Here is a 10,807-nt window from a genome sequence, read left to right on the forward strand (position 1 = left end):
AGAAACTTGCGTACTTCTTCATGTTTTTTCTGGTCTCTCACTTGCTTCTTTGTTACATAAGGATATTGCACTAGTTTTCAAGCTCTAAAATTCATTTATCGGTTTGTTAATCTGTATCAGATCGAAGAAAAAGTTGAGAAGGAACAATACCTGTGAAGAAGTTTTAGAGAGAAGTCGGTTCATCAGGAATTTCCAGAATGTTTCAAAATAATTTTTGATAATTGTTGATAATTAACGATTCTGTCTCATTATACTCGTTTAAAACCTCTTATGCGAGAAAAATACTGCAAACTAGCAGGTAATGTCACCCACAAATTAATAAATGTCAAACGCAAAATTACAGTAGACCAGCTATTTTTTAAAATTCTGGGCAAATTGGTATTATTTTCGTAACCTAGCAACGGATATAATTTTTTAATCACACCCTGAGGTGCCCTTCTGGGATTGGTGGATTTAAGAGTCTAATAACTTTCTTATGCAAGCAAAAATTACTTCTTCGGCTGCACTTTTTGGCGACCTATTGCCTCCGGCATTTGACATTTTTCTCTGGGGCGCAAGTTCTGGCGCACCCTGTATAGTTACAATTTTTGGAGAAAAAATAATTGGCAATTTAAAGCGTTCTCTACCAAAGTATTGTGTGATTAATTCTGAAAAAGATTTAGTCTTAAACGTGGCGGAAGCCGCATAAGAAATAGTTTTAAACTTACTTCTTCCTATGAGTGTGCTTATGGAATGGTGCGAATTTTTTTTTAAACCTATTGAAGAACGGTTTTAAATTAGCATACCTTGGTGATCTGGCGAAGCACATAAAGTCATCCACATTGTGGTCGCCTGGTCGCAATGATCAAAGTGATTTTGGGTGAGAAAAATGGTATGAAATCAGTTTCGCGAAAAAAAACTACGCCTTTTTTCTAAAAAAAAAAACGAGTAAACACATCGGAAATTTCTTGAAATATGCTTCAGACTCGAAATGCATGATGATAAAAGTGCGTTTTTACAGTTGCCTAATTAAAGTTGGATATTTATAACATTGTCTTTTAGGTAGTTGTAATCTTCGGAATAATAATAAGCCTAGCATATTTTGTCCAGCGCCTCCTTAATCAAATGTATCAATATCCCGCCTGGGCATTTTGTAAAAAGGGGCAGTGATTCCGATTTTTTCTTAGTTACCCGGGTTACTAAGGATAAACTGAATGATTTTGAATTATTAACAAAAAATAACGCAATTAATAAGAGCTGGGAAGGAAAGATACAATAAAATCAGATACGCCAGGGAGAATTGATATTATGAGGTTGAACCCTTTAAGCTAAAAAAAATGGATATGTCAAAAAATTTCCCCAGATTAAAGCGCCAACGGGAATCAGTTGAACTCAAAAAATGCCCAGGCGAGAAAAGGATTATTTCTATGGAGACGGCGATGGTTGTGACGTGACAAATTAGTCCACTTAAAAAAAGAGAAGATTTTAAAGAAGTTAAATGGTTTTCTAGTACAAAGTCCTTACAGCAAAAACAAGAAAGCTATTTCGCGTTGTTATAGGAAATTTTTTTTTGATTCATACAGAAAATATCGCTTGCTTCGTTAAAAAAAATATAAAGAAAGTTGATCTTTTATTAAATATCAAGACAGAGTGTTTAAATTATTGTCTCTCAAGAAGTATCAAAATTTTTAAATTTAGATAATGCAAATGAATATACAGGAAACTGTCTAAACCGTACTTTTAAAACCATCCTTGTAGATGCTGGGGGGGTCTGGTTACTTGCCTTAAAGGATATATTTTTTTCGTAGTTATAAACATCAATTTTATCTTTTAAAAATAACATGTTTTAATCCGGCTGGACAAAAAAATATATTTTTTTGATTAAATACTCGTAAATGTATCCGAAGAGTTTTTATTTACGAAGGTTTATTTACTAAAAGTATTTTATTTTTTTATTTGCTATGAAATTGCATTATGTATTCAAATTAAAATTTCATATCAAATCAAATAATGACATTTAAATTTGCTCTCTAAACAAATGGTATTGCGTGTCCAGTGAGTATAACATATTACTTGTATGCATTTTATCGGCAAAATGGGATCTTCCTTTTTTGTAAAAAATAACTGTAAATTCTTAGTGTTTAAACAAACGTCAGTATTTTAGTATTTTTTTTTGCAGAAAAACTTTTTCTATTGGTTTGGACTTTGATCTGAATGATGGGAATTGTAGAAAAAAATTAACACTTTCTTGAAGAAGCGTTTTTATTAAATAAAGTAAAAAAAAACAATTTAGAATTTATTCTTCAATACTGTCAAAATTTACTGTTTTTCTCCTGTGTAAGGAAGTTTTAACAACTGTCTAGCATTTCTTAATACAAAACGTCAGATTATTTTTAACAGATTTAAAGCAACTTGTTGAGTCTAATTCGAAGAATAAAATGTTGTATTCAACTCATCTTCGTGTAAATCGGACGCTTTATTCCACCTCGTGAATGATAAATCCACTCGTGAAATAAAGCGTCCGATTTACACTCAAATTCGTCGAACTATTATACGAGTAATATTATAAATAAAACACTATTATTGTGTGTCCATGTATGACGTACATACAGGGTGAATATAAAGTATGGAACCAAGCGGTTTTATTTTTAATCATTTGCCTCCGGAAAATAATAATTAATATAAATTAAAGTAATATAAAAAATGTGATCGTAATTTCAGAACGAAATTTTGTTTTGTTTTTGAGTTATGCATTTTTTTTGTCAAAATTGCAATTTATGTGAAAAAATTTTTTTGAAAAAATTAAAAATAAAGCAGATAGTTGTAATCCTTAGAGTATAGCTTTTTATAGTGGGTTGCCATTTAAAAAAAATATTTTTTTTTGTATAACTCAAAAACAAAAGGAAATTTCGAAAAATTTTATTGTTGTTAAATCATCACATTTTTATAGTACTTTAGCACTCATCAATTAGTTTTTTCAAAAAATAAATAGTTTAAGCAAAAAACGTTTGGTTCCATACTTTTTATTCACCTAGTATATGGAAGTTTAAGCGAGCCTGATTGACATTCTCATTCTATTAATTGCAACAATTATTCTACTACTAATGCGCTTAAACTGCACTATTGTGCACTCACTAATTAATCTGTTAAAAGTTATTCAAGCCATGTTCTAAAGTTTACTAATAATTATGGTAGACAAAATAATTAAAACATTAAATTACAAACGCAATTTTTACATTAAATGGTAACATTATAAAAGTCCCAAGAACCATTACAACTCTCACTCAATTGGTTCACGTATGTAATAAGTTTTTGTATTTTTAGTGCAGAAAAAGCATAATTATTGCTTCAGTGCAACTTTGGCATTTGTTTACATAAAATGCCTAAAAATTAAGGGTGACCATACACCATAACATACCATACACCATAACAATAGACATGATTGCTTCAAGCCAAATATAAAGTTTGACATGTTTTCACAAACATTTTATGCATATTTTTACATATTTCATGATGTATAAAAAAACTATAATTTATAATTTATGTGGCTCTGGTGTAGGCAACCAATAATACAGTGTAGTAAATCGTGTGGACTATTATGACACAATTAAATATTAATAAAATAAAATTGTGTGATTAACTATCTAACGATCTAATTCGATCGTTTATGTAATGGAAAAAATTATTGCGTCAACAAAAATTAGTTAATTGGAAAACATTTTAATTCAATGCTTCAAGATACATAATTTAATAATCGTTTAACTAAAAAAAATTAAACATAAATAAACAAAAAAAATTTCAATATTGACACCCTGTGTTAATATTGTAAAGCAAGAGTCAAAATTTGACATAACAGAACGAATACCTTGTTTATATGAAAAATACATATTTTTTTAATAATTCACCACTAGTTTAAACCTGATAGAACAATAAACTAAACACAGAAGTGACATCTACTCACGATTTTATATGACCTACCACTTAAAAAACACGCAGTTTATTAATATAGAACACCAAATACACTTGGCCCACATCCAGACAAAATTTCATTAAAAAGCGAATTGTACCAATCAAATGGAATAATAATCTAAGAGGTCGTTTCACCCCTTTTTTCAATACTTTTCATGAAAAAATATTCAAAAAAGGGGTGAGCTATTTGTTGAAATATGATGACTTTGACAAAAAACTTGTGTAAAATTACTAATAAATGATAATTTTAACTTATGAATCATGTGATTACAAATTCATCTTGGCTCATCGAAACCACCTAATCTCCTGTACTTACTTTCAATATATTTTTTTTAATTTAATGCTTTGAAAAGGTTGTTCGAAACCATTTAATTTTGTAAATATATGTCGATCATTGTATGATTTAACAATAAACAGTAGCTTTATTTATGATTCCCAAATAAGGTCAGCTACCTGTTACAGACTATAACCTCACTTTTAAAGATACAAACAGTTTTGTGAGCATAACAAATAAACTAATATTTACACACTTGATAATATCTTTAGGTAATTGCTCTTAATTTATATTCTAACGTAAAACAATGCCGCCATGGCTTCAAAAAAAAGATTACATAGAAATAGTAAAAAAATTATAAAAACCTGTAAATAATAATTACCGGAAAGAAACACAACACTTTATATCACACTACAAATTACCAAGTCATTAATTTTGTAAGCTTTCACTTAGGATACAATAAATAACAAGTTTTCATTAGCGAACACAATTTTTAACAACAATAACGAAATAATTATTTGCAGTTACCAGCTGATCACTTCATCACTTGACAGCTATGACAGCGAGACAGCGCCAATTTCCAAACAATGATACCAACCTAACATTAAAGCGCGCGTTCAAAACTACAAACACAAATAAAGTCTGTTTTTTATTTAAATGAAAATGACCAAGTCAAAATTTTAGTGAAAAAAATGGTAAAACAAAGCCACAAATGTCTGGTTTTTGGTTTTGACCTTAGAAATTTTGTTAAAAAATTATGGTTATATTTTTCTGTTGAGATGTCAAAATTTTGCTTTTATTTATGAATTATGTGTGCTTGTTTGCTCTTTGAAAGCGTTGAAATCAAACACCTGAGGACAGACATCACTACCTAATCTCTAAAAACATTATTCAGTGCTAATAATATTGCCAATATTGATGAAAACACACAACACACTGCAAGTAAGAACAATGTTGTGGGCAAAATCAAAAGTGAGCTTTTTGCTACAAAGCTTTAATGAAAAAGGGTGTCTACTAAATAAAGCTATTTTTCAAAAAAATCAATCAGGTAGGTATTATGCGGATTACCAATAAATGTGTAATTTAGTTCGTCAAAAACGGTGCAACCAGACACTAATTTAATTGCGTTCTTTCTTATTCATGTTTATTTTGTTTTCTCGTCTATTTCTTGCTAAAAATTAGAGAAAGTTTAGCAAACCTCCATCACAAACTATGTCTATATTTAAACGGTAATCTCTTTCTAACTTCAGCTTGCGCACTTTCCGTCTCCAAATTTCCAAAAACTATTAGCAGTTTCGAATTTGTCTCTGTTTTTGTATTTCCGTCAGAAAATTTCCTATTAAACGATTTTTTGCTGAGGTTTAATGACATTGTTTTCAAATTAAATCAAAAACGGTAACTGCTAACTTCCATTATTAAAATTACTATAAAGGAATTGGCTAGTGGTTAAGACTGATATTTCCTTTTAAAAAAACAGACTTTATTGTAGTAATCAGCACATTCTAAACCAATATTAAGTTTAAAGTCCCTTTAATTCGATTATGAAACTTGTCCTAATTATTTCACCGCACAATCATGAGTTTTTTACAACTTTTTCGCGAGAGATCACGATGATTGGATATTATAAAATTTTTAAAATTAAAAATTACGCTGATTGAATATGTATCAATAAAAAAATATAAGCTTTGTTAACTTTTATTAAACTGTAACAAAATATTCATAAATACAAAATACACAGCCCAAAGTGGGAAACATATTCAACAATAAAACGTCGGTTTTAACCAATTACAATTGTTTCAAATTTACCTATTTTTAACAAACCCAACTTAAATTTATATTTAAACAAAATTGAATAAAATACAATACCTGCAATCATGCAATCACAAATTCACTTTAAAAAATCAGTCAGTTTTGTTGTGTTTTTATGATTAAAACCGACTACTTAGTATAAAGTCGAACATATTTAAAAGAATAAAAAAAGGTTGCTTATATTACCATTATCTTTGCTATAACAATCGAAACTACAGCTTACAGAATAAAATACAATCGAATCAATAAAAAAATGCATTGAATTATTAACTTATGAAATTTAACACTAAACCGCAAGGCTTGTCAAGGCTTCCGTTTACGTATTTTTTCTTGTGCTGCCCTTAACAAAGCATCAAACGAATTTTCAGGGGCGCGAGATGTATAATAATTGTAATCGTCGTCTCGCATATTATCTAAAAAAAGCTTGATTAAACTCAGTTCAAAAACTAAAATGTCCCTTACCTAAATCAGAATACGAAGTCTTACAAAATATTCTTCGACCACCAAAACTCAAATCATACTTAGGGTAAACATGTCCGTCATTGCCGTGCTCAACTGCTTCATAGGCGTCTTCCTTATTAGCGAAAGTAACAAATCCATAATTATCCCTAAAACATACGATGAAAATTTGAACACGAGAAAATTTAAAAAACATACCCATAGTCGCGAAAATGAAGACTAACATTCGTAATAGGCCCGAATGTTATAAATCGTCTTCGTAAATCTTCTTTGGTGGTGCCTTTACTTATACGGCCCACATATATAACTCTACGTTCTTCGACTTCTCTTAAACGTTCAGCGCTATATTGCCGTTGACGTTTCGGAGAAATGGATCTTGATCGTGAACGAGACGATCTGTGCGAACATATATTTAATCCATTCCTCCTAATTCTTTTTCTGATACTTACCTAAAAGAAGTGGATGAGGATGAAGAAAATGAACTATGTGAACTACGTGAAGAACTCGAACTACTGCGTCTTCTACAAGAAAAACAAACTATTCAAAATGGCCATCTAGAAAAGTGCAAAGCTATTAATTATTAGCAAAAGTAACTCAATGATCCATACCAGATAAATTTTTAACAAGAAAAAAATCATAGATGAATCATAGAAAAAACTTAGCTTAAATTGACTCTCTTTTAATTAAAATATTTTCAATTTTGATTTTCTTAATGCATAGGTACTTCTTTTTACTAGGCCTGGGCGATACCTTGAAGGTACGATACTTACTAAAGTATCGTGGTATCGAAAGTGTCGTGGTATCGAAGAATCGAGATATCGAAAGTATTGTGTTATCAAGAAGTCGAATAAATAAAAACTTAGAGAATAAATATACACAGATGGAAATGTAAATACTTAAATGAAGACCAGCAAGTTAATATACACTGGCCTCCAAAATTAACCGGACACCTAAAATTTTGCGATTTTTCACATTGTAAGATTTTGTTATTCTTTGTCGAATTTTGATGAATTTTGGTTCGGCTTAAAGAACGAACTTTGCAGAATATTGGAATTTAATTCAATAACATTTCTAGTTTTGTCTTGTAAATGTATTACCTAAAAGACGAGAGCACTGTTTTTACTTTTTTTCTACAGAGCTATAGTGTGCAACAGAGACAAAAAAGTTTTTAGTCATTTCAGATTATTGCCCGTTCTTTTCTGAATAAGGACCAATTTGTTTCAAAATTTTATCTTCTCGTGTCTCAGAGATACGAAAGAATGAAAAAGGCGTTGTTTTTCTAATGTTACTAAATATTCGTTCGGAAAGTAGGTTACATAAAAAGGTAGTTAAACCGAAAATTATTGCTTATGTTACCAAAAGAGCACAATTACGTCTTTGAACACAAAAAATCTGAAAAACCTGGAACTTCAAAGAATCACAACAAGTAAAACGGTTAATTACTACAAACTTCCATGCGTCTATTTTGACGTTTTGGCACATAGGTACTTAATACGAAGAAATTGGAAATGTAATGATTTTTTTGAAGGTTTATTTCATGTCTCAAGAATTAAAATTAAAAGTAAAAAAACAGTGACCTCGTCTTTTACGTATAACATTTACAAGACAAAACTAGAAATGTTATTGAATTTTATTACAATGTTCTGCAAAGTTCAATCTTTAACCCAAACAAAAATTCGTTGAAATCCGACAAAGAATAACAAAAATACTTTGTGCTATAGGAACACTGCTATCCAACATTGTAATGACAGCTTTGTGTTGTCTTTTACAAAAATAATTACAAAAATTGAAAAATCGGACACTGAATAAAAATTAATTAAATATCTGAGTAGAAATTAACAAATGCAACAAATAATAATATTTCACTATAATAGCCCTACTCAAACCTTCGTCAAAAAACAAAGTTATTTATTTCGTTATGAGGTTTAAATGGAAAAAAATCCTTTTTCAACGATTTTTGTTTTTTGTTTTCATTTAAAAGTTGTACAATATACAAAATTAATTTGTGCATAAACATACTAAAACAATCGGGAAACAATACCATATAAAAGAATTGCAAGAAGCATTAATCATTCAATCAAGCATTCATAATTCAAATAAAAGCAGTTTAAAAACAAAAATTCAATTACCTGCGTTGTCGAGACCGTGAACTCCCACCAGACGAGACACTCGGACTTTTATCTATCCTTCGCCTGTATCTAGATTCCACATCATCATTCACTTCTTCATCAAAATCTGTTTGCAACCCTACATTCACCGTTTTTACCGGCTCTCTATCTTTTTTCAAATAGTGAATAATTTTATCCTCTCTAATTACCTCCTGATTTTCAGACTTAACAAAGGCAGTAGTTCTTGTCTTGACTTTCGGAATATTTTCTATAAGCGATGTAATGAACGAATTACTGTTAATTTTATCACTAACTTTTTGCAGCAATGGCTTGATTTCTTCTAATTGTTGAGTAGAAGCTAGGATCGTTTTACTACAATTGATACTCGAAATATCCGTGTTGGTACCAATACTGACATACGTCTTCACTTCTAAGTCAGGAGGAGGTGTTATTTTTTGCGGAACGACAATTCTCTGCGGTGGAGGATTTTGAACCACAGGTTTGATAATAGTAGGAAGAATGACGTCGCCCTTTGTCGATTTTGCCGGAGTGTTTAACAAATCAGCAGCCATTTTCATCAACTTCTCTTGATGTTTGAGACGTTTCAGATTCTCGTCTTCAGGTAAAGGCGAACTACACGTACTACTAGCCGGCGAATTACTCTGAGACGTTGCATTCGAATTGATCAAACGTCTCTTTTTGTACTCTTCTAGATTCAATTTTTTCTTTTGATTATGATTATTACCACGTATAGTGTTCACTTTAAGAAGAGACACCATAAGTTTACCATCGGGCGTTTTGACAGTCGGTTGATTTCTTATTATAGAACGGTCATCCTCTTCGGATGACTGAAAACCTGAGTCTTTTTGAGGTTCCTTAGGGTAAGGAGATGGAGTGGCACAATAATCATGATCGAAATGCACTTGTCCATTACCCACTTTTAAAATTTTGTGACGATGAATTGATACTGATTCCACAGAACGCGAAGTGCCCCGTTTTTTGGTTGGAATTGGAGGAATAACAGTTATAGTTTTCCGTTTCCCTGATTCGTTGATTCGTGCAATTAACTCTTGAGGTAGTGCGTCTAATATCTGTTTGTTTTTAGTGTAATTATGCGAAATGTTTAATTCGGCAGTGTGTGGTTTCGTAATTTTTGTTTCTTGCTTAGTTGTAACTTCTTCATTTCTACTTTTTTCTTGTTCTTGTTTATTAAAGTCTTTCTTTTCAATACTTCCTGATTGAGGCTCGCCTTTAACAGTTTCTAAATCTTTCTCGAACAAACTAACGTCCTCTTCAAATATATTGATGGGCGCTTTTGGAATTTTATCGAATATTTCGATCGAACTACTTGAAATTTGATTAGCATCCATTTCAAGATTATTTACTAAACTACTACTAAATCCAAAATCACTACTCAAATTCTCGTTACATTTAGTATTAGGTAAACGTGGCTTTTCCGATGCTTCGAATTGTTCTAAAAGACTAAAAGCATCATTTGCCTCTAATACAGGAAGACTAGCACCTTCAAATACAGTTTCAACATCAACGTCATCATTTGTATCTAAATTATCATTTTTATCTTCAATTATATATTTTTGAGCCTGTTTATCAATTTTTTTACCCACCGATCTAACTTTTCTATTTTCAACGGATACATTCTCGTTAATATATTTCGTTAAATCAAAATTATGTTTATCATCAAAACAACTAGATAATTCGCTAGTAGCTAAATCTGTTTCTAATTTTCGTTCAACAGATGAATCATCTTGATCCGCAAAATGTTGCGGAACCGCCTCTTCCGAAGGAAAAGCTTCGACACCGTCCACCTAAAAGATTGATAATTTAGCATTTTTAAATCGATTTGAGACTTGAATTTAATAAAGTGTATGACAGTTATTAAACATTCCAGAACTAATAATTCCGAAATAATAATAATGAACACATCTTTTTATTTTCCAATGTTTTGGAGGTCATGGCCTTATTGAGAAAAAACCACAACTAACGAGCATTGGATATTATTTAGCACAGCAGTAAATATGTAATAAACAAAAAGCAAAAATATTTTGCAATTGTATTATCAAAAATCTATAAATTCGGGTAACGATATACAGTAAAAAAATTATTTTATCTGCAAACGTCACAAAAGTGACCACTTTTATGACTAAATGACACAGGTAAAAGTTTTACTTTTCAGACATGGAGTAAAAAC

The 10,807-nt window shown here is 30.6% G+C and overlaps 2 protein-coding genes across 2 annotated transcripts in view; both read right to left on the reverse strand.

Moving 5' to 3' along the window:
• The window catches only part of LOC123009436 (5-hydroxytryptamine receptor-like), a 93,529-nt gene that overhangs the window by 70,539 nt on the left and 12,183 nt on the right, over positions 1 to 10,807 (reverse strand). The window lies entirely within an intron of this gene.
• Positions 5,902 to 10,607, reverse strand: LOC123010909. The gene is made up of 6 exons (XM_044408096.1): positions 10,602 to 10,607; positions 8,620 to 10,424; positions 6,940 to 7,011; positions 6,689 to 6,886; positions 6,494 to 6,639; positions 5,902 to 6,444 (listed from the first exon to the last, which is right to left on the reverse strand). The coding sequence occupies exons 1-6, from the start codon at positions 10,605 to 10,607 to the stop codon at positions 6,335 to 6,337; spliced, it is 2,337 nt and encodes a 778-aa protein (XP_044264031.1). The 3' UTR covers positions 5,902 to 6,334.

This window comes from Tribolium madens, unplaced genomic scaffold, assembly GCF_015345945.1.
Source record: "Tribolium madens isolate multiple individuals breed KSU strain unplaced genomic scaffold, Tmad_KSU_1.1 Scaffold_19;HRSCAF=116;Tcas5.2_LG9, whole genome shotgun sequence".
Taxonomy (NCBI): Eukaryota; Metazoa; Arthropoda; class Insecta; order Coleoptera; family Tenebrionidae; genus Tribolium; species Tribolium madens.